General features: G+C 38.1%; 1 protein-coding gene across 8 annotated transcripts in view; it reads left to right on the top strand.

The window, feature by feature from the left end:
• Positions 1-25,002, top strand: part of LTBP1 (latent transforming growth factor beta binding protein 1) — a 427,484-nt gene that overhangs the window by 356,192 nt on the left and 46,290 nt on the right. For all 8 annotated transcript variants that reach the window (XM_059943619.1, XM_059943615.1, XM_059943620.1 and 5 more), the window contains 2 exons: positions 17,958-18,083; positions 21,455-21,598. In XM_059943619.1, coding sequence (XP_059799602.1) covers positions 17,958-18,083; positions 21,455-21,598 — 270 coding nt within the window. The remainder of the gene's footprint in view (positions 1-17,957; positions 18,084-21,454; positions 21,599-25,002) is intronic.

Below are 25,002 nucleotides of genomic sequence, written 5' to 3'. Positions count from 1 at the left end.
GGGACGTAATTTAAATACTGGAAAAATTCTTAGGACTTTTCGGGGTCTTAAAAAAAAACCCACAAGATTTTAAAACTCATTAATTTTATATTTTACCCTCATGTAGAAGAACATTTGCTAACTGTATTAATTTTAAACTTATGGAAGGGCATGTGGGGTGGGGAAAGAGAGGAGAACTAGGAACCCACTCTCAGCAGTTCAGATGCACGTGGGAGGGAGTGTTGCCAGTAAGGGCCTGGGGAGCTGTACTAATCCAGATCAGTCATCATTAATGCTTAATAGTCAAATATGACCTCCCTTTGCACATCACATGTGTCTGTTTAAATATTCATGATTGCTAAAACCCTATATCCTAGAACATTAGGATTCCAGTCTGTTCTGAACATACAGCAATGCTGTTATAATTCTAAGAAAATGATTTAAAAATTCATTCCATAGTAATTCTCCATCACCTTCTACAAAAAATAGTAGCATAGTCTGGACAGTATTCAAATGATTCCCTTGACTTGCGGCGGGTCACATAGAAATGTTCAAATTTTAAGAAAAGATGTATTGTGTTACATTGGTTCTCTTATTTTCACCTGTATTCCTACTTAAGAAAAAACAAAAACAGAAAAATAACTCTATTAAGAGTCCATTAATAGTTTAGTCTAATAAGTATATATCTCTTACCAAGGGGAAAGGGAGACAGAATGAGCTTTCGAATGTGTAAGATGGTCTTTAACCAGGAAATACAGCAGTGTGGATTGGCTTTTTATTTTTTTTAAGTAAATTTTTTAAATTGCTTAAAATATATAAAGAAAAGTGCATCAGTCATAGGGGTACTTTTGATAAACTTTTACAGAGTGAGCACACTAGGTAATGAGCCCCTTGAATGCTCTCTCAAGCTTCTTCCTGATTATTACCCATCCCCCTGCCCAATACCCACACACAGCAATAACCACTATTTTGTCTTCATTACCATGGCTTTGTTTTGCCTGGTTTTGAACACTGTATCAGTGGAATTATGTCGTAGGTACTCATTTGTGTCTGGCTTATTTCATTCAACATTATGCTTATAAACTTCACCTGTGTTATATGTAACAGTACTTCATCTTCAGTGCTGTACAGTATTTCATTGTATGAATATACTACAATTATGTATCCATTCTACTGTTGATGGCCATTTGGATTTCTTCAAGTTTGGGACTGTTGTAAATAAAGCCTTAGTAATCTTGAACATACCTTTTGGTGGGTGTAATCACTAATTTCTGTTGGATATTACCTGGTAGTGAAATTTATAGGTCATAGAACATATGTATGTCTCATTTTCATAAATACAGCCAGTTTTTCAGACTACCAATTTACACTGCCACCAGTTAAGTGTGAGACTTGCAGTGCCACATCTTGTCAACAGCTGGAATTATCAGTCCTTTTAAAGGTTAGCCATGCTGAGTAATGGTATCTCACTGTGGTGTCAATTTGCATTTCCCTTGTGAGGACTGATGTGCAACAACTTTTCATACCTTTATATTGGCTCTTTCAGTATTGTTTCATTTGTCTACTTCTGTATAACAAACCTCTTCAAAAGGAGGTACCCTACACAACAGTTCTCTCCATGGTAACTTCAGTTGAACCCAAGTTCTTAATTTTAATGAAGTCTAGTGTTTTAATTATTTCATTTGAGATCAGTACTTATTGTGTCCATAATCTTTGAAAACCCTGAAGTCATTATGATACCTTTTATATTTTCTTCTGAAAGCTTTATTTTATATTTTACATTTGGAATCTGTCCTTGCCATGAAATTGATTTTTGCATATGGTGCGAAATAGAGGTCAAGATTTATTGGGTTGGCCAAAAAGTTTGTTTGGGTTATGGCGCCATCTTCTGGAAAAACCCGAATGAACTTTTTGGCCAACTCAATACTTTTTTCCTATGTCCATTTGGGTCATGGCTGTTTGAGAAGAGCAGCCTTTTCCCACTGATCTGCACTGGTAACTCTGTTATGAAGCATGTGGTCAAATATATATGGGTCTATTTTGTCCTCATTCTATCCATAGGTTTACTTATCTACCCTTGCTCCAATAGCATACTCTCTTAATTACAGTGGCTTTATAATCAATTTAAATATATGGTGCTGCAAATTCTAAATTGTTATATTTTGTTGTTCACTGAGATTGTCAGGCCTATTCTTGGCCTTTTTCATTTCTATATAAGTTTTACAATCAGCTTATCAATTTTCAACAAAAAAAAACTCTGCTGGGATTTTGTTTGGAATTGCGTTGACTCAATAGGTCAATTTGGGAAGATTTCACATTTCACAATATTGAGTCTTCCAATCCATAAATAAGACATATCCCTCAATTTGCTTAGGTTTTCTTTCATTTATCCTGGTGTTTCTTTGCAGCTTTTTTGTGTAAGGTCTTACACAACATTTTTAGACTTATGCCTAGGTTTTTAATATTTTTGTACTGTAGTGAATGGTACTTAAAGTGGTTTTTTTTTTTACCCTTATAATTGTTTGTTACTAGTGCATAGACCTACATTTGATTTTTGTACATTGACCTTGTATCTATTACCTTACTAAATTTACTTGTTATTTCTAGTAGTTTATCTGCAGATTCTTTCAGATTTTGTACATAAACCATTATGTTGTAGATGAAAAAGTATTTACTTATTTTCTTTTGATAATTATACTTTTCTTATCTTAGTCTTTCTAGGACCTCTACTACATAAAGGTCGTGATAGCTAGCTTCTTTGTCTCATTCCTGATCTCAGCAGGGAAAGTATTTAATATTTAAGTATGGTGTTTGCCATAGTTTTGTTTTTTTAATATGTACTCTTTATCAGATAAGGAAATTCTTTTCTATTTATGATTTGCTAAGTCTTTACTATGAATGGTTTTGAATTGTAGTAGATGCTTTTTCTGTGTCTATTAAAAAAATTATTTTCTCCTTTATTCTGTTAATGTGAATTGCATGGACTGATTTGTTTAAACAAGATGAAAGTTTGCTTCTCTCTATGTAGCTGTTCAAGCACAAGTAATAGAGGGTTCAGAATGCAAGTGTACAGCACTGGAACCCAGACAATATCTGTTTTATTCTGCTCTCCTTGACATGTGGTTTCCATATCATGGTCCAGGATGGTAGCTCTAGTGGTCACCATCACATGTGCATTCCAGCCATATTAATTTTTTTTTTTAGTGAAAATACCCTTGCATTCTTACAATTAACCCATTAGTCATGATGTATTAGCCTTCTTACATATCCCTGGAGCCAAACTGATAACATTTTTGTAGAATATCTACGTCCATGTTCATGTAAATTTTCCTTCCTCTTAATGTCCTGGTGAAGTTGTGGAGTCATGGTGGTTCTGGTTTCATAAAATAAGTTGAAAGTATCCCTTCTTTCGGTTTTTCTGAAAAAAGTATGTGTTAAATTGGTGTTACTTTTTCCTCGGATTCCTTGAAGAATTTACAGGTAAAGTCATTTGTGCCTGGAATTTTTGGTTTTGTTTTATTTTGGGGGTGTGTGTGTTATGAAAGTTTTTAAACTGTAGTTAAGATGTACTTAAAAGATAAAATAACATTGTTTTTTGACTTTTCATGTCAGTTTTGTTAACTTTTGTTTTTCAAGGAATCTATACACTTCAGGTAAAATTTCCAGTGCATTGGCACAGAGGTGTTCATAATATCATCTTCTTATCTCTTCTTAATGTCAGTAGAATGTGTAGTAATGCCTTCCATTTTTTATTTTAGTAATTTATGCTTTCTCTGTTTTGCTCTCACTTAGTCTTCCTAGGGGGTATTGGTCTTTGCAAAGAAAAAACTTTCTTTTGTTAAGTTTTCTTTGTTTGCGATTATATTAATTTCTGCTTTTATACTTTTTACTTTCTTGGGGTTTAATTTGTCCTTAATTCTAACTTCTTGAGATTGATCCTTGGATCATTGGATTTCAAACTTTTCTAATATATGTATTTATGACTAAGAATAGCTTTACTGCATTCACAAGTTCTGATGTTATTTTGTTATTCAGATAAAACTATTTCAAGTCCATTGTCTTTTTTCTTTGACCAATGACTTATTTAGAGTTGTTTTGTTTAATATCTAGAAATTTAGAGATTTTTACCTATCTTTTTGTTATTAATTTCTATCGCTAGTCAACTAAACATACTTTCAATGACTTCAATCCTTAAAGTTTGTTGTGGCTCAGAATATGGTCACTTTTAGTAACTATCCCTTGTGTACTTGAAAGAAATGTATATTCTGCATTGGACCTGTGTATATTAATTGGGATCAGTTTGTAAATTGTGTTGTTCATATCATCTATATCCCTATTTTTTTTTTTTGCCTGCTTATTACATAATTTACTGAGGGAGTATTTTATAATCTCCATTATTATGGAGATTTATGTTTCTAATTTTAGTTTTCTGGATTTTGTTTTATATATTTTCTGACACTGGAATTAAATATAGAATTTTTGTATCTTCCTGGTGGATTGAACCTTTCATCCCTTTGAAATGTCACTATTTGTCTCTATCAGTGCATCTTACCTTTAAATCTACTTCATCTTTCATATAGCTACATATGCTTTCAGTTAAATTTTGCACAATTTATCTTTTTTTTTCTTTTTTTTTTTTTTTAACATCTTTACTGGAGTATAATTGCTTTACAATGGTGTGTTAGTTTCTGCTTTATAACAAAGCGAATCAGCTATACATATACATATATCCCCATATCTCTTCCCTCTTGTGTCTCCCTCCCTCCCACCCTCCCTATCCCACCCCTCTAGGTGGTCACAAAGCACCAAGCTGATCACCCTGTGCTATGCGGCTGCTTCCCACTAGCTATCTATTTTACATTTGGTAATATATATATGTCCATGCCACTCTCTCATTTTGTCCCAGCTTACCCTTCCCCCTCCCCATGTCCTCAAGTCCATTCTCTAGTAGGTCTGCGTCTTTATTCCCGTCCTGCCCCTAGGTTCTTCATAACCTTTTTTTTTCTTTAGATTCCATATATATGTGTTAGCATACGGTATTTGTTTTTCTCTTTCTGACTTACTTCACTCTGTATGACAGTCTCTAGGTCCATCCACCTCACTACAAATAACTCAGTTTCGTTCCTTTTTATGGCGGAGTAATATTCCATTATATATATGTGCCACATCTTCTTTATCCATTCACCTGTCGATGGACACTTAGGTTGATTCCATGTCCTGGCTATTGTAAATAGAGCTGCAATGAACATTGTGGTACATGACTCTTTCTGAATTATGGTTTTCTCAGGGTATATGCCCAGTAGTGGGATTGCTGGGTCATATGGTAGTTCTATTTTTACTTTTTTAAGGAACCTCCATACTCTTCTCCATAGTGGCTGTATCAATTTACATTCCCACCAACAGTGCAAGAGGGTTCCCTTTTCTCCACCCTCCAGCATTTATTGTTTGTAGATTTATTGATGATGGCCATTCTGACTGGTGTGAGGTGATAACCTCATTGTAGTTTTGATTAGCATTTCTCTAATGATTAGTGATGTTGAGCATTCTTTCATGTGTTTGTTGGCAATCTGTATATCTTCTTTGGAGATATGTCTGTTTAGGTCTTCTGCCCATTTTTGGATTGGGTTGTTTGCTTTTTTGATATTGAGCTGCATGAGCTGCTTGTAAGTTTTGGAGATTAATCCTTTGTCAGTTGCTTCATTTGCAAATATTTTCTCCCACTCTGAGGGTTGTCTTTTCGTCTTGTTTATGGTTTCCTTTGCTGTTGCACAACTTATCTTTTCCTGTCTTTCTGTGTGCTTATATTGAACGTTCTTTCTCTTGTAAAAAGGATATATTAGTTCTTTTCTAATTCACGTTGACAATCTTTGTCTTTTAATTGGAGAATTTAGTTTGTATACATTTAATTACTGGTATTTGAGAGGTTCAAATCTGTACCTAATTCTGTTTTCCATTTGTCTCATCTCTTTCTTCCTTTTCCTTTCTTCCCCACCCCCACCTTTTAGAGTATTTTTGATTATATCACCCCAACTTGTTTTTTTATATATATTTTGGGAAGAATGTTTTCCTATGATTTTTTCACTGAATAGTGAATGAAAGGAAAATAAAATGCACCAAAAGTTAAGTTTGAGATCTACAATGTTTTGGTCTAAATTCTATTTTCACATAATAAAAAGTGAAACTGTATACAATACTTATCTGTAAGCAGTAGAAAAGTCAATCTTCAGATAGGAACATTTACAACTGGCAATATACTATTTGTGTTTGAGGAAGGGATTAGGTTCAAAGTGTTTATTTTTCATTCAACAGAATCTCTGAATTCACGTCCAGAAGATTGTACTTTTGGGCAGGGTCTCCAGAGTTTTTGAAGATAAACAAACACAGCTTTGTATGCAAAAAACACAAACAAACAAAAAATCTTGGTTAGATTAAAAAGCACTTAAAGTTTTTTTGTTTGGATTTTTTTGTTTGCTTTATTGTTTTCAATTGCAGCTGTAATTGTTGAAAATTGCTATGGTTTCCTAACTTAAAATATTTCCTAACTTAATAATTATCAGCAGCATTTTCTCTTAAGTAATTTTTTTTAATCATTTCAAGCCAAACAGTTTATTTTAAAGTAAAACATTCAGCTTTCTTAATTGTCAATTTGAAGAATTATTTAAATGTTACAAGTTTTTCAGTATATTTTAGAATATTTATGAATGTCTATTCCACTTTTGTACAGTTTTATTCATTGCTGTTAGAGTGCAGAATATACTTAGGTATATACTCAAGTAGGATAATTTTTTTTTAAATTATTTATTTATTATTTATTTTTTTGGCTGTGTTGGGTCTTCGTTTCTGTGCGAGGGCTTTCTCTAGTTGTGGCAAGCGGGGGCCACTCTTCATCGCAGTGCGCGGGCCCCTCACTATCGCGGCCTCTCTTGTTGCGGAGCACTGGCTCCAGACGCGCGGGCTCAGTAGTTGTGGCTCACGGGCCCAGTTGCTCCGCGGCATGTGGGATCTTCCCAGACCAGGGCTCGAAGCCGTGTCCCCTGTATTGGCAGGCGGATTCTCAACCACTGCACCACTAGGGAAGCCCTCAAGTAGAATAATTTTTTACTTTCATATCTTCAAATAGTTGACTGCAAACAATTTTTCTGATTTTAAAAGTAATATGTCCTCAATCTGAAAAACTTAGAAAATGTTAAGAAGTGAAAAAAAAAATCATTTATCAACCAGCCAGTTGCTATTTGGTCTATTTCTTTTTTAAGTTTTCAGTATTTAAGTGTTTTAATAAGATCATATGCTTTTATCTTTACTTTTTCACTTAGTATTGTGATTGTACCATACATTTTTAAAGATATGCTCCTAATTATGGAGATAGACTCTGTCCTATGTTGTTGTTGCCGTTAAAAATGTTTTATGAATAAACTTGTATATAAACATTTCTTTTCATCAATGATCATGTCCCTAGAGTAGATTCTAAGACATTTAATTACAAGATCAAAGGATATTAGCAGCTTTATGGGTCTTAACAACATATGTGAGCTCCTTACTTTCCAGAAATGTTGTACCAGTTTCTGCTTCCACCAGCACCCAATGAGACCTCCTAGCTCCTAACATTCTCTCCAAAAAGAAACTCATGTTCATATTTTTCTCTGTTAATTTGATAAGAAGAAAATAATATTTAATTTGCATTTAATATTAGGTTAACTTCTTTTATATTTATCTCCTTTCTTCTGTGAGATATTTTTTTTACCTACCTGAGGTAAAGTTTTTCTAACTGATTTATGTATACTAAGGATAATAATCACTGATCGATATTTTATAAATGCTTTCCCCATTCTTTAACTTGCCTTTTAATTTTATAGTGCTGTTATTTCTTTCATTGCTTTATACTTGGCCATTTTCCCTGTTCTGTTGTGAACAATTGTGTATTTATATTTCTTATAGTATTTTATCTTTGTGAGGTTTTTTTTTTGTATTTAACTCTTTCATACATCTGGGATATAAAAACGAATGTTTTCTTACCCATCAGTTTGTCCTTTTCTCTTCATTCTAGAAGAGCGTTTTAAATTGGAATTTGAAAATTTCAAATACATGTTCCTGCATTATAAATTCTACTTTTTAAACTGTCTGCAGCGCAGCTTTAATTTGACTGTTGCTTTCGGATGGAATGGGAAATGGCTAGGTTACCAGCTGTTTTTCTAGCTCAGCTCCATTGCTTCAGTAGTTCTTCCTCCCATGCTGTGGCTGTGAGTGCTCAGCCTTGTGTTTTGCTGATGATGTGATATACCATCGTTCTAAGATCTTCATAAGTGTTTAGTGAGGGTCAGGAAGAGCCTGTGTGAGTAGACACATTTTCAACACAAGGTTGGGTCAAAAAATCTTCTAAGAAGCTCCAGCTGAGACTAGAAGAGCTTGGAGGACAGAGGAACGTTACCTAGGTGAAAAATATGGCCTGAGATCTGCGGGGAAGGGATGGGGGGAGGGTGTCCTGGCATAACAGATGCCACTAGCAAAGATTTGGAGACATAAAATACAGCATGGATTTGGGGACATAGTAATTAAATTAGTTTCAGTTGAACATGTGTGATGGGGGAAAAAGTGATACATAAGATACAGCTAAAGAGGTAGGCAAAGGCTGGATTGTGGAAGGCTTGCTTGCTTTTGTGTTCAACAGTATTATGTTTAATGTTGCCATTACACACCTATTATGTGCCAGACTTTGCTCAAGGCTATGGACATACAGTGATTAGCAAAACAGACCTGGTCTCTGCCTTCTAGGAACTGCACTTGCAGGGCGCAAGCAGTAAATACACAAGTAAACGTTTCAAAAAGCATATGACCACAGATCATTATGCTGCTGCAAGGGAAAGAACAGAGTCAATGAGAGGAAAGAGGAGGGAAAGCTCATTTATCTCACCTCAAGGGTCTCTTAAGAAATGGCATTTGAGCTGAGCCCTGAGGAGTGAGTTCCCCATGGAAGAGTGAGGTGGTGTGGAGCGTTCCCAGGTGGAGTTGTAGGAAGGGCAAAGGCGCTGAGGTAGGCAAGTACTAGGTGCATTCAGGGAGGTGAAAAAGACCAATGCCTGGTGCTTAGAGGGAGGGAGGCACAGTGAGGGATGGACTGGAGAGTTGGGGATGGAATGTACAAAGCCTCACAGGAGACATTAAGGGTTTGAATATCATTCTAAGAATAACTGAAATAAGACTGATAGATTTTAAGCAGGACAGTGATATACTATATTTCATCATTTCTAAGATGCATATTTTTTTCACACTTTAATATTGGGATGCTTCTTCCAGTTGATGTGATTTGTTTAAAAATAAGCAGTATGAAATACTTGAATTTGCAGAGCCTTTTTTCTTTCTCTTTTGATGGTATATAAAGTAAACTCTTAGGTTTGATGTTATTCAATACTCTATATTTTTAAAGTGTATATTGCCCAGGGTACGTTTGAAAATGGGATTAGAGGGGCAAGAGAAAACTCAGGGTGTCTTCTCAGATGTTGTTCAGACCAAGCATATTGGTAGCTCAGGCTAGAGTAGTAACAGTATTATGGACAGAAACGAATGACTCAAGAAATGGTTTGGAGAGAGAACCTGGTACTGGATTAGAACATAGTGTTGGTTTGGATGTAGGGTAAGGAGGAAAAGGGATACTGAGGATAGATCTCTGGTTCTGAATGTAACAATTAGATATTTGGTGGCTCTATTTGCTGACATGGTGAAAAATTAAGCAAAAAAAATTTTTTAACATCAAAAGTATGATTTGGGTGTATTGAGCTAGAGTTGCCTTTGAGATGTCCATGTGGGTGTGACAGTCAAGCAATTGGATCAAGTTAGATCTGGTGTTTGAAAGAGAAGTCTTTGCTGGAGATACAAACTGGGAGTTCCTAGATATAGACGGTGTTTGAAGTTGTTAGAATGGATGAGGCCATCAAGAGAGACCATGCAATGAGAAGAAAAGAAGGCCTAGGACTAAGCCCTGAAAAACACATCTAGGGCTCAAGTAAAAGAGAAAGACTGTGGAATGTGGCTAGAGGATTAAGAGAAAACCCTGGAGCATATAGGACCATGGAATCTAAGGGAAGAGCCTGCTTTAAGAAGAGGAGAGTTGTCAAGTGTGTTAAACACCACTGAGAGATCTATTAACATGACAATCAAGAAGAGTCCTTTGGATTTTACAAAATGATGACCTTATCAAGAGCCGTTTTGGTGGAGTACTATATATGAGAGCCACCCAGGAGCGAATGAGAACTAATGGAGTAGACACAGCACATGTAGGAAAGTCTGGAACCTTGACTGTTAAAAGGGGTGAGAAATATGGTTCTAGCCGAAGGGATTGTGTGTCCTGAGGCTCTTTGTTGTTTTTAAGATGATAGCAGGAAGTGTTTGATCCTGATGGAATGATCCAGTAGACAGGGAAAGGGCAGTAGAAGATGCAGGGGCAGAGAGGCCAGCTAGAAAAGCAAATAATCTGAGAAGCCGAGTATGGATGAGCTCCAGAAGGCACGTGGCGTGGGCCTTGATACTGTTATCCCTGGAGAAAAACTGAAGAGGATTTAAGCAAAGAATTCTTTGGTTGGACTCTTTCAATAGGTTAATCATCCTCTCATTGTGGAGGATGGGTTTGGAGTGGCAGTGAATGGCTGAGAGCACAAAACCCAGTAGAATGTCATTGCAGGAATTCAGATGGGAGATGAGGAGGCCCCGAGTAAGGTTGGAGAAGAGGGAAGAGATTGGAGATAGAACAAGAGAGAAAATCGGAGGAGTGCGATGCTTGTATGTGGGGAGGTGACCGAGGATGAGTCCCGTGTCTTTGGATAAGTTTGGGATTATGATGATTGTGATTTTAGGGTGGTTTTCCACTAGGGTATCTTTAACTGTGGCTGGTGAATGTATGTTATTCATGTAATGACTGATTAAAATCAGAGCGGAGTTTAAGTTTTGTTTCTCGGGAACTTCTAGCTATTCCCAGATATCATTTGGGAGGCTGCTCTGGGTAATTTTTAAAGAATAATTCAAGTAAATCTCTTTTACAGTAGTGAGTTTCAAGGCTGGAAAAAAAAAAAATTGATCTCTCATTGGCCAGCCTTGTTTTCCAGAATTTGGGGCTAGAAAGTTGGATTTGAAATAACTTGCTATACCTCTGTCATTTCTCGTTGCTGATCTTAGGCCACTAGCTTTCAAAACATGCTTGTGACCATCAAGGTCCACAGGTTTTCTCCCCAACTTCTTCTCTGTCAGGCAACAGCATGGAAGTCAGACTCTGCACAAGGATGTCGTCTTCTGTTGTTTTCTGGCTCATCCTCATTTCCCAGAACAAAGTTATTTTCCATAACAATAAGGCCCATATTCTTCAGCCTTGTTGACGTTGCCAGGCCTCAGTGGACCTTTTTTAAAAGGCTCTTTCCATATCCTATTGTGTTGTCTGGACCATCTCCAAATCCAGTTTTTAATTTCCTATTGGCTAAATTTTATTTTTTTTCTTTAGGCCTGCGCTCATCTTCCGTTTAATCCTGGCTTCTCTCCTATGCTGTGAGAGAGACCTTAATCCCTTTTGGGCCCGCAGCCATGCCATTTAAAAATTCCTTTGGGCAGCGATTCAGCTGGTTTAACATTGTTCAGTCCCACTTCTTGGCTGGGATTTACCGTCTCCTGGTCTCCTGTTCCATTCAGTAAAGAGTCTGAGGGCTGCATTCCTCCTGAAGCAGGAACCCTACATCCCTTCCAGTGTAAGCCTCCTTTCTTTGGCTCTGTTCTCCTAAGAGTCTAGTGCCAAATATTCAACCAATTCCAATTGGTCAGGAAGCCTTGGGCTGAAACAGTGGGTCATTCCTTCTCACGGAGAGATCCAAAGAGCACCAATGCTGGACATGGTCCTGGGACTTTCTGTGGGTTACACATCCCTGGTGCTTGATGGGTCTTTCTTTGCAAGGGTCTCCTAGAAAAATAGCATCTTCAGGACCTACAAAACCTCAGATCTTTAGATTTCAGGTATGATGATACTTGATGTCAAGGCCTTGTTGAAGGACAAGAGGAGGTTACTTGATTAAACTGTAAGTCAGTAAGTGGTAAGTCGAGGAGTATGTGTTCTGACTTGCACCTTCGTAGTGGACACACTCCAGTGTACTTGATGGGCTCACAACTGGGTTATCTCTGTTCATCCTCCCAGTTTTATAACCATGGTGGGAGGCAAGAAGATGTGGTGGATACAGCCACAAACTTAGATTCTGAAGATTGTTCCTTCATTAAGCTCTGCTCCTTTGCCAGTTGTACCACTGATTGACTGGGTAACCTTGAGGCAAGTTACTTCTCCTCTCTAGGCCTCAGTCTTCTGATTCTTAAAATGAAGAGATTGAACTGAATAATCTTCAAAGTCCCTTTGAATTAAGATAAACCTTATCATTCATCTAAAAATGCTTTGATGGGGACTTCCCTGGTGGTCCAGTGGTTAAGACTTTGCCTTCCAATGCAGGGGGTGCAGGTTCAATCCCTGGTTGGGGAACTAAGATCCCACATGCCTCACAACCAAAAAACCAAAACATAAAACAGAAGCAATATTGTAACAAATTCAATAAAGACTTTAAAAATGGTCCACATCCAAAAAATCTTTTTAAAAAAATAAATAAAAATAAAAATGCTTTGATGATAGGAAGGCTTTTTCTTCCCAACCATCCAAGAGCTGTGGGGATTTTCCTATGAGTCATCCATTTTCAAAAATGACACCCCGTTCCCATCATGCACCTCTCTAGAGAGCCCTGGCAGCAGAAGGAAGGCTCGTCAGAGAGCTCCTTCCTTGAATAGATGGATATGTCTTGCTCAGAATAAGGAAAAGGAAAAGCAAGAAAATGAAGGTAGGAGATGTTAAGAAAGTGAGAAAAAGACTTGTTAATTCAAAACAAAACAAAAAACTGAAGAGCGTATCTGAAAAGAAGAAGACCACATCATTTATTTGACAAAATATACCCAAATACCCCTTTTCCCCATGCACATGGACTTTTCTGCATATAACACAGAACATCTAATGGAATCATTGAGGTTTTGTTATGAATTTCATTGTTGAGGTCTTTGAACACAGTTGTAATTTCTTGGTTAGTAAATAAAGTTTACCTGACCCCAGCTCCTTTTAGAAAATCATGTTTCCTCTCCATACTTTCATGTTATTCCATAGTTCACTTTACCTACGTGAGACTCGAAGAACATGGTACAAGGTTGGAGTTCTGCTCTTATATGTAGAATCCCTAATAGCAGTCAGTAGGTTTTGAAAAACTCTTGGTCCACTGAGAAAATGGACTAAGTAAAAAGCATACGGACAAGGAAAATTGATCTACCAAGTAGGACAGTGGTTAAGACCCTCGAAGTGTGGGCCTGTTGGTCATTGACAACATTGCTACTTTAAAAATGAGACCCTGGCAGTTCCGTTCATCCAGGACTATGTTCTGTTTCTCTTTCTGACATTTAGATTATCTTGTTATTGGAGAATTCACATCAGTGATCTGCTTTCCTTGGTCTGCGTAACTTTTTCTTGAATTCATTTCCATTGAAATGGTAACATTTATATCTGCCTTGCTTAGTAAAATATAACTAACAAAAACTTGCATGAGAAATCAATTTTTACAGTAGTGTATCAAATTCATCTGGGTTGTCAGCTGAGAGATCTCTGGACAGTTACTCCTGTATCACTTACCTGGTGGACAGTATGACTGGTGATAGACAATATCATGCATGGCTTTTACAGATGCCCAAGCAAAATTCTTTTAGTAATTTAACAGAGTCATCCTTCATTAAGCAAAAAGAAAATCTGTGATATATGAATCATTCAAAATTTAGTTTCATATTCAAAATTCAACTTCAGCAAAAATGGGGTGGCTTTTACTCATCCATTTAATGAAGTTTGCATCTTGATCGGGCTTTTATTCTAGCATAATAATAAACTTTCTTAACATTTAGCTTTATTCTTAGAGTTAATCTTAGTTGTAGCTGTTCTTATAAATCTATTTATAGACAGGACTAACAATGGAAAAAAATCCCTGAGAGCTCATATCATCAAAAAAAATTCTAATGAAATGATGTTTTTTTTAAATATAGGTCATCAGAGAAGTGAAACAAACATCCTCTTATTAAGCTGTTACTTCACCTCATTGTTGAAACATGAAACTGCTGAAAGTTAGAGTATATCATTTTCATAAAATATTAGTTGTTGAAGAGCTAGTCTCCAGGCATTTTATGTTGTTTTTCCTGTTCGTTGAAATCCAAAATATTGCTCATCTAAACTTTCTCTGTTAATCACTATTACAGTAAGTCTGAGACTGCAAGACACCCAGTAATTCATAACCGGCTCAGGATGTGTTCACCTTAAGGTCAGTTATTCAGTCCCTGAGCTGGCAATCATTAATAAGAAATCGTCATCTGTAAGTGCACAGAGTTCATAAAAAGGAAAGCAAGAGGTTTTACTTCAAGAATCTGGACTGAAAAGCCACCAGGTTTCCAGGCGCTGCTTTCCCTTCCTCCTCCTTTGCTGTCCACTGTCCCATTTCCTAGGGAATAAGTTGCTGGTGAGGTTTAGTTGAAGGTTCCCCACCACCAAAAGTAGCCCTGATAAGCACGGTAATGTCCCCAAACACTCTGGGAGCGCAAAGAAGGGTCCCTGAAATCTGCCACACAGGAGGGACCACACAGGAGGTGTCTCTTGGGCTGACCAAGGGCCAGGGAGAGTTTCTGAGCAAAGCGGACAGAGGGGAGAATTTCTAGTGGAGGAAGAGATGGGCACAAAATCAGTGAGAAATTAAAGACTCCAGGGTTTTCAAAGAACTCTAGTGCATATCCTCATAGGACTGGAGCATAAATTAGGAAGGAGGTTGGCTAAGAACCATGGCCAGACATGCAGCCAGATGCCAGATGATGAAGGGGGCTCGGGGCTCTGGGCTCTGCTAAGGAGAGTGGTTGGTATTCTCTAGCCACGAAGAGGTATGGAACATTCAGAGCGAAGGAATGTCCCTGGCAGGTTTGCAGTTTGGTAGAGAATGGATTAGAGGGAGGCAGACAAGACCAGAGATAAACCAATTAGGAGTATGAGGAATATCAGGAAAGATAAGAGGGTATGATTGGGGAGGGATGAGGAGTAGGAGAGAGGGAAGGATTGACACTAAGGTTCATGGCTGGGGTGACGCGTTGGGTTCTCGGGAGAAGGGAATACAGGAGAAACGGTGAGTAAGTTCACTTACTATGAACATGTCCAATAGATATTAGATAAATGGTTCTAAAGGACAGAGGGCCAGCCCTTGAGAGAGACTGGGAGACCATCAGTACGTAAGTGGTAATTAAAGCACTTCTGAGTTTCTTTCCAGTGCTTAAATCCTGTGGTTCAGTGAATAACGGTAATCTCTTCAACAAGTGCCCATTTCAGGAACTCTAAAATTAGCAATGGCCTGTGTGAAGTGACTTGATGACACAGTGCAGTTACCCTTCTCATGGTTGTGATTAGTAAATCAATTGTGATCCCAGCCTGATGCTGACATTGAAAATCCATCAGGGCAGATTTATTGAGTGCCTTTGTGTTAGATGCTGCAAGGGAGATTCATTTTTTTAAGATGTGAAATAATTTCATTGAGTTTTTCCATTGAAGTTGAGGTAAGATGAAGAGGCAAAAAAGGAAGGATAGAGGTGAGAGGGATTGCTCACGAAGGTCAGGAAGTGGGGTTTAGTAGGAAGACAGTGAATGTGGTTTTAGGCTTGGTAAGTTTGAGATGATAATAGAAGATGAAATGATCAAGAATAAGAAGGATCCTGACCAGAGACAAAGTTCTGGGGATTTGTGCCCTGTGAAGTCTGGAGAGTGTGGAAAGGGTGGAGAACAGAGAAGAAGGGGGTGCTGAGGATGAAGCAGATCCCAGGGAGGGCTGAGCCCCGGCAGGCACCACCTTCAGGCTGGAAAAGGGTGACAGTGAGCCAGAGTGGTTAAAGGTAGAACGAGAATAATACTCTGCCTGGGGTCGTGAAAAGGGAGTTCAAGGAGAAGATGTTGACCAGACATAGAGGTCTAGGGTGATGATGATTGACTGGGAAATGATCATTGAACTTAACGATAGGTTGGCCATTGGTGTTTTTTCTCAAAGGGGTTTCGTGGGATAAAGAGTTAGAAAGACAGATCGTAGGTCATTAAGGGAGGAGTAAGAGGAGGAGGAGTAATAATTATAATAGTAATAATAATAGGTAACATGTACACTTCCTACATTTCATGCCAGGCAATGTTCTAAGCACTTTATACATGTTATTTTGTAAATTATCATAGTAATTCTAGAAATGTACTAATATTATTGTTATTAGTATTGTTACTGTTTCCTTTTTACTGTTGAAGTATATTAGGAGATAAAAGCAATGCACGTAGATAGTTCTTTTGATATGTTTTGCAATGATAGAAGGAATGGAAAAACACGGTTGGTGACATCATGGTAAAATGAAAGCTTTTCCAAGAGATTTTAACATTTTTGAAGGCAGTGAGGGAAGGAGCCAGGGAAGAATAATCGAAGATGCAGGGAGAAGGATGAGCAGGTGGGGCTATAGGAAGAAGAGACTGGTAGGGATGGAGAAGGGGCCCCGGACACAGTTTTGAGTTGAGAAAATTAAGAAAAGTTTGTAGTCACTCATATTTTACAATTCAGAAGTGAGACAGTCTCTGAAGTTATGCTTGATAGTGTTGGACAATTAGGAAGAGAAGTGAGAGCGCTGCTGAATATCATTGCATGCATCTTCTTTTTCTTCTTGAAAAATTTTTGACTTGGTGTTTAAAATTTTAGAAAGAGAAAACTCAACTTTATTAGTATGAACTCCCCCAAACTAAGTTCTGTCGAGTGCAATTTAACTTGTCATTTTCTTTATCGTTTGTTATCTTATTTCTTTATTTGAACATAAACGTGAAATCCTCTTCACATGTATTTGGATGCCGTAATTGCATTTTCTCTTGATTGTTTCTCCAAAAACTTGTGTTTGGGGCCTGTGTAGTCCAGAGGCAGAGAGGACAGGGAGCCTGGAGGGTGGAATGTGCAGTGTGGCCATAAACAAGGAGAACGGGAGTGATGGGGATGGGAGAATGGAGAGGAAAGTGAGTAGCTGGGAGGGTAAAGAAGAACTGCATCAAAAAGTCCATTTGTAACTTCACAACTGAGACATCACTTTTATGAGAACATTTTTATTAACGGGATAGAAAGCACAGGACTACTATCATCAAGTTTATTATAGAGAACAAAGTGAATTTACAAGTTGGCCACTGGCTAATCAGTTGGAGCAACACTGACATTTAGGACCTGAGTGGCTATAACTTGGTGACAGGAAATTGTTTCTTGTGAATAAAGTCTTTTTTCTAGAATAACTGGGACTGGCTGGCTGCACCACTGAACTTATCAGATCAAATCCTCCCCCTCCCCTCCCCCTCCCCCTCTCCCCCTCTCCCCCTCCCCCCTCCTCCCCCTCCCCCTCTCCCCCTACTCCCATCCCCCATTCCCAGCCCCCTTCATGGGAATGCTGTTTAGACTTGACCAAGGTTATCTCTAGGGTTGAATAAACCTTTGCCCAGGCAGGCCAATGCTTTCAGCTCCCAATTCGCCAGTAGAACTATTAGCATTTACGGCAATCAAAGCAGGTGACAATACTTTCACATATTTCTGCTGTAGGAATCTCCTCTCCTTGGAAATAAAGAGTTGAAAACATTTAGAAAACACTGACCGTGGCAACTGCAGCAGTCATTTCAGTTTGAAAACATTTCCTGAGGAAAAGTAAATGTTTTCTTTCTCATAGAACCCAGTATTTTGTCTAATGAGATACGTTCATCAAAACATTTTATGTATGTGTAAAATGTTTTAGAAGTTCATTCTGTGTAAACATGATCATCTCATACTAATCGGGGTGTGTTGAGCACCTCTGTCTATCCATTAATAGCTGGTGTTTGTCTGTCTATGTTTTGTGTCTCATGGTCAATGTCTTTTTTGCAGATATTGATGAATGTGTAAACAACACTGTTTGTGACAGTCACGGGTTTTGTGACAATACAGCTGGCTCCTTCCGCTGCCTCTGTTATCAGGGCTTTCAGGCCCCACAGGATGGGCAAGGGTGTGTGGGTGAGTTTTTAGATTTTTTTCTCCCGACATGTTTCATATCTCTCTATCGAAAAGAAATCAAAGTCATCAACCACAGGAGAGATGGAAGCAAGACAATTGGGCAGAATTGCATCATAATTTGATCTTGTCGTCCGGTTTGGAGATGTGCAAAAAGATCCTGTGGCTTCTGAAATGGTTAGGGACATTCAGAAATAGAGAAGCATAACTTTGGGTTTAAATGTATATTAAAAAGAGCATCTGTTTAAACTCTTAGCTGGGTATGCGGAACGCTTCAGTCCCTCCTGCACAGGAAATAGAGTCTGGTGTGTGGTGGAGCTTGTCTGTCTTCAAAATGCACCTCCCTTAGGCAAGTGCATTTAAGGAAAAGTGTTGGCAAGAGTTTCTGTTTCCAGGAATGACACCCGTAAAATGATGCTTTGGATTGTGCAAGCATATTTCTTCAATCTGTTCTGGGATTGTCGGAGCTGGAAGGAATCTTGAATATCATCAGATGTCCTAGAATATGGTCCAGCACATGCTCACATAAAAGAAGATACTTTATAGTTCATGTTCTCATCAGCCATGATTTCTTTAAGTGAAATTCATTATGAAACATATGCAATTAGAGCAGTTAAATGGGAAGGAGGGTATTCATTTCGTAACTTCACCGATAACAAGGCTTTTTCTTTATTCTTAATTAAGGAGGAAACCTGTGGTCGTTACGTGGCAGATGACACTTGTCGAGGAGTCAGTAACTTTTTAGTTTGGAAATTTGCAATTAAAGCACCAGTTCATTCCCCATCCAGATTAAACTGGAAAAACAAAATCTAGAAATTGAACAATAAAAGCACTTGAATAGTAACCACCTTTAAGCTAACACTGTCATTAACACTTGTTCCAATTCCTGCTGTAGTCTCCTTTGCACTAAAATACAAGTGGTAAAAACCATCTGCTATTCACTAAATATTTTGACTTAATAGGTTATGTGGTCTGGCCCCCACTTAACCTTCTCAGCCTCACCACCTGCTTCTTCCCCATTTACGTTCCTGCAGCATAAAACTGCTTATGGTTGTTCACGTAACTGGGAAGTTATTAGGCTGTTGTTTGCTCCTTCTGCTGGGAATATCCTCCTGGCCTCCCCTTCCCTGAGCCTAGATCCATCCCACGCGTTCCTAAAGCTGGAAGTTAGATGTCATCTCCTCCCAGATATCATCCCTGCTCCACTTCTCACTCCAACTGAGCTGTGATCCCTCCTCCTGCTTCTGGAAAACCTTGAACAAATTCTATTATAGTACTTACAACCTTTGTTGCAATAATTTAATCATGTATGTACTGCCTGCAGCTGCCTTTTCCAAGGCAATACGCTCCGTGTGATTGAGAATTTTGTGTGTCTCTCTCTCCTTGCTGGGCCTAATGTTTGGCCTGTTGTAGGTGCTCAGTAAATGTTAACTGTTACCTAATGAGGTATCAGATGTCAAACCACTGACACCACATAGCTCCTGGGCTCCTGGTTAATGTTGATTTCTAACCAGTCAGAGGAGCACACCGAACCCATGTTGATGCTTCATTTTGACCCATAAAATACCACCCTAATAGAAGGAATATTTATTATGTTAATGAACCCAACAAATATCGTTATATTTGTCTGTTTCTTCTCTCTTTGAAAAATATTAACTGAACACCTCTTATATGTACCTCACCACTCTGGGTGTTCTGTAGAGTTTAAGAGATGAATCAGCCCTCTGGGACCAGCCTTTGGCCACACTTTTCCCTCTGCTTGGACCCTGGCTGCCCACCCTTCTTATCTACGCATCCTTCAGGTAGAGCTTGGCTCCTATATCACTTCCCTAAACCACCCCTGCACTTAAGGTCCACTGTTCCATGCTGTCATCGTGCTCTGTACTTTTCATTCCTAGCACTTCTCCTGGCCTGTATGATTATCTGATTAATTTCCCTGACTTGACAGGAAGCTCCCTGAAGGCAGGCGTTGGGCCTGCCTGACTCATTATTGTCTCCCCAGTCTGACCCATAGAAGTAAACTATAAAATATTTTTTGATTGAATGTACAGTCTGGTAGGAGAGATTTCAATAGCCTTGGAAATATTACAAGTTAGAAAGTAGAAAATTCCATTTGACAGTTACCTAAAATTGATAAATGCAAACTGGCAAATTTCTAAAGTCAATTTTTCTGGTCTAAATTATGACTGTCCAGGTTGATTAAATATACCAACTGTCTGCTTTACTTTGTCATAATATCTTTACATAAGCAAAACTCAGCTCATTGGATTTATATCTGTTTATATACAAAGTGAAATGGAAAACCGAGGTAATTATCCAAATAAGTCAAGAGACATAAACTTTTTGTCCAATTAACTGGGAATAGCAGGTGAAAATAGTATTTTTTTTCCTGAATGATTTGGATAATTGCTCAAATTTTTAACTTTGTATAAACCATCTCAGAGTGTGCTCATGAAAACTGATGTTTGTACATGTTTAATCATGTTTAATGCATAAAATACATGAGCATTTCAGATGCCAAGTCAGGTACTTTGTTTAACTGGACACTCATTAATAAAATTTCTTCAGAGGAGAATGGGTAAAAAGTAGTATTGGGCAAGGGCAAACATAAAATTAGCCTTTCTTTATGGCTATGTACTTAAATAAAATGGACTTATCTGTGAGTTTTTAGTGTTTTAATTAAGTATATTTAAGTACAAAAGAAAAATATCTGGCAAAATAGAAATTACACTGTGGAACACCAACAGAATTTTTAAAGGCATCGTGAAATCACTGAGGAGTTACTGGACCAGTTTGTTTCCCATGAATGATTAATGTAGCCCAGTGGCTACTTACAGGGGTTGTTCCTTCATTTCTCAAAGGGATACACAACCTGAATTCTGGTTGTTAAGTTATGGACATTTTGGCTGCTAGGAAACTATAGTTTTAGACATTTGAGTAGATTTAAAACAATTTCTAAAAATGCACTTAAAGAATTCTGCAGTTTCTGAAGTGCCAGTGCTGCTAATTTTCCTTGAATTAAGAACTGAGAGAGAAGTGTCGTATTATTTAAGACCTCATTATGTCAAAAAGTCAGGGAAGAGAAAATTAAACAAAGTGTACATACGATGCTTGCAGTACAATTCTGAGTTGTTCCTTAAAGCCAGGATCAGAGTTTGGAAACTTTGCTTTGTGTTTTCACGGTCCTTTCACACAAACCAAAGCTTTCAGCCCTGCCTCTGGGAGCCCCTTCCCCCAAATAGCTGAAGGGTTTGATTGCTCCCAGGGGGTCACCTTGTTTCCAGCAGACACCACTAGTCTTGGCACAGCTGGTAAAACAAAGAGCTGTCAGGAGTGAGGAACACGTCTGACTTGATCTGTGCTCCCTTTTCCAGATGTGAACGAATGTGAGCTGCTCAGTGGCGTGTGTGGTGAAGCCTTCTGTGAAAATGTAGAAGGGTCCTTCCTGTGTGTGTGCGTTGATGAAAACCAGGAGTACAGCCCGATGACTGGGCAGTGCCGCTCCCGGGCCTCGGCAGGTAAGTGACACTGTGTCGGGACGGAGGGCTTCTCTCAGGGACCTGTACCTACACAGGTTTGGGCCGAACACTCTGGGAGTGAGGAAGAAATAACCAAATATTTTGGCGCCATGCTGTTTCTGGAAGCTTCCATGCTCTTTCCGAGCCTGCCTTATCAGTGGAGTTAGGATGTGGGTGACGACTGTTGGAGCTACATAGCCTCTAATGTGCTTTCCAACCCGGAGACACCATGGGTAGGGTGAAGGATCCAAAATGATGAGCACATTGGCTGGGAATTGCCTAAAACTCAGAGCCGTCAGCCCAGGCTTTAATATGGCAACATCTCATTAAGTTGCATAACTGCTTCTTTCTTGGCCCTTGGAGAAACGTTTTTTGACACTTCTCTAAATTGAAAGCAACATAAAGGCCCCTCAGGATCTACAAAGACTTCCTTCCACTTGGAATTCTTAAGGTGTGTTTTGGGTTTTTTTCCCCCCAGAATTTGGCCTAGAGAGTGGCTGTGATTGTGTTTGTTTAAAATTTGATTGAGGCTGTGTCATCATGGCACATATTGAAGTGGAGAGCTGATGCTTTTCCAGATAAATCATCGACTTCCAGATCACCGGTTTAGTTTATGCCATGTGGCTAAAGCATGGTTGTATTTTGAGGGAAGCAGGAGACTAAATGGTCCTTTGAGACCCAAATAAAATGGAACATAGACTGTGTTACTATCTTGCTCAATCCCGGTTGATTTTATCTATGCTTCTAAGAAAGCTTTCGCTCTTCCTCAATAGGGTACACCTGTTCTGTGTGAGATAATTATCTTTGCAAGCAATAGGGAATAAAATATAACAATATTTTCATCCACACACATTTTCTTCTCAATGATTAAATATAGAAAGGTGATGGGTGCAGAATTAAATGTACGGGCAGTAATTCAAAAACACTATGACGGGAAAGAGAGTGTTTCTGGAGGGAAGGGTTGCTCTTCCTTCAGTGACCACCCCTGCAACTCATGAGCCATAAAGAAAAGACTTTTCATTTTAGCTCTACTTGTAATGGAAAAAAACACACCAAAAATCAAAAACCTGGCTGGTCAATAACAGGACTGGTGAAGTAACTGCCTTTTTCTTATTTGTCTTTGGTTCTATAGAGTAGCACCTTCCCCATAGTATTATTTTGACTGGAATAATTCACATATAATATTGTATAGTCATTAAGTCATCTATATGAAGGTTAGGTAGTCATGATAGATGCATGTTGTACAATGTCAAGTGAAAAAAAAGATACTCCAGTGATCACTATCTGTGGAGGGAGGGAAGGAAGGAAGACGTAAAAAGATAATTATTAGAATTAATGGAAATTTTAGGTTTTTCCTTTATTTTCCAAACTTTTTCTAATGCTTTAAACTGGAATGACCAGGGTTCTGGTCTGCTGTTTTGTGGCTATGTAAGCTTGAGCATATCATTCAACATCTATGAGTTTCAATTTTCTCACCTATAAAAGAAAGGTTATATTTACCGCACAGAGTTTTATGCTTTTTTAAAAATTATATACGTAAAAGCCATTTGTTAATAACTAAGTACTATATGAAGTATTAAAATGAACTATTAAAATCCAAACACATAAGGGTTATCTATTTCTCTTCCTTTTGTGATCTCTTCTGAGATGGTGGGTTTTTTAAACTATGAGTACAGTTTTGCTGGAATGTTTTAGTAATGTCAAGAAGTGGTTTGTTCAGTTCACATAGCTTCAATTAAGGTACATGTCTGGGATCCTAAAGTTTGCTCATGTCTTTTTTAGAGATTAATAATGCTTTAATAGGATCATGAGCCCATCTGAACCAGTTTTGATGAACTGGATTAGCTCACTGTAAACTACTTCTTAAAACTTTACAGCGACTCTTTTTGTAAGCCTTGTTCCTCGTCTCCTATTTTTTAAGTTCTTCTGTAACCAAGTCCTTAACACCTGCTTTACCTTTTTGCTCTCTTTATCTCCTTGCTCTCTCATTGACTCTTTCTGGAAAGTTCTTCCAGTCAGAGTTCACTAAGTACTCTCCTGCTTTTGCAAAGACCAGCATTTTGAATATTCAGCTTCGTAAAGCCTGTCTGCCAGTGAATACATAGTTTCTCTTTCCACTTAACATTATATCTGATCCTTTAATAGTTTCTTGCTTATTTTCCCCATAGTTCTCTGGCTTCTGCCAAATATTGTACATACTCAGTTGTTTTATTGGTCCATGTCAGTATAATCTGCCTTAGTAACTGGATAAGCTTATTAATTTGTATAGTTCCTGGCAATTCTGACTTCTACCATACCTCAATTTGTAGGGTTCTTGGCAAATTCGAACTGATTGTATGGAGTCTTAAGATGGTCTATGATAACATCTTCATTTTAGCAATTCTCTATCCTGAGAGATAGATCAGCTATAAACTGCAGCAGGAGTTTCCCTCCCTGACTTCATCAGACTTCATCATAGCTCATTTGTTTGAAAAAGGTGATTACAACTGGAAATCATAAAAAAAGATAATACATCTTTTAAATATTTAAGTTTTAACTTAAAGCACGTAATGTACATTTATTCCCCAGTCTCCGAAGAAGAGCCGAGGTCTGTCGAGTAGAAATCCATTTGCATTCTGTATGGGCTTGTCTTGCATAAACCACATCTATTATGCATTATCTGCACCGCCCACTTTAAAGGGAGTAAGAATTTAAAGGCCTTTGCTGAGTAAATAAGTGCAAAGTCACTTTAGGTTTTCATATTTTTTTTTCAATTTTCTGCAGTTGTCTTATCCATTCCTAGTTTGATAACCTTTTTTCTTTTTTACTTTTTTTAACCTTTTAACCTTAGTCTTTCTAAAGGTTTAACTTGTTCTAGAAACAACTCTTCTACTCATTCATATTTGATTGGTTTATATACTATTTAATTATGTAATTACAATAATCAATACATTGGCACAGTGTTTGAGAATGAACATAGCTGAGTCTCGGTTGGCATACCGCTCAACACGTCAGTACAGAAGTACGCTGACCCACCTGAGAACAGCCAGCTGGCTGTGAGCCTTCCACCTGCTTGTGGGCATTAGCCAGGATGTTTTTCAGAGGACAGGAGAACATTAGTTCATCTAACAAGGTGGTTAAGTGGAGGCTAGTTAAAAGTTTGTATCATACTCCAGTCAAAGAATCTGCTGTTATACAGAACAAAACATTTTGTACCAAATTTAAGTTAAAGTTTTTATCAAGATAGGATTCAAATTAATTTCATTATATACATGATAGACTAACAGCTTAGATCTCATCCCTCCTGGAAGGTAATTAGGAAAAGAAAGATACATTTGCTCTCTAGGCTGTAATATTTTTCCTCAGCTTTAAAATTTCCCCAGGGCAACAGACATTGCAACAAGGAGCAGTACCATCCTCATCTG

Source organism: Balaenoptera ricei, chromosome 13 (assembly GCF_028023285.1).
Source record: "Balaenoptera ricei isolate mBalRic1 chromosome 13, mBalRic1.hap2, whole genome shotgun sequence".
NCBI classification, from domain to species: Eukaryota; Metazoa; Chordata; class Mammalia; order Artiodactyla; family Balaenopteridae; genus Balaenoptera; species Balaenoptera ricei.
Note: the sequence above shows the minus strand (reverse complement) of the source record. Positions and strands in the feature narration are given on the sequence as shown.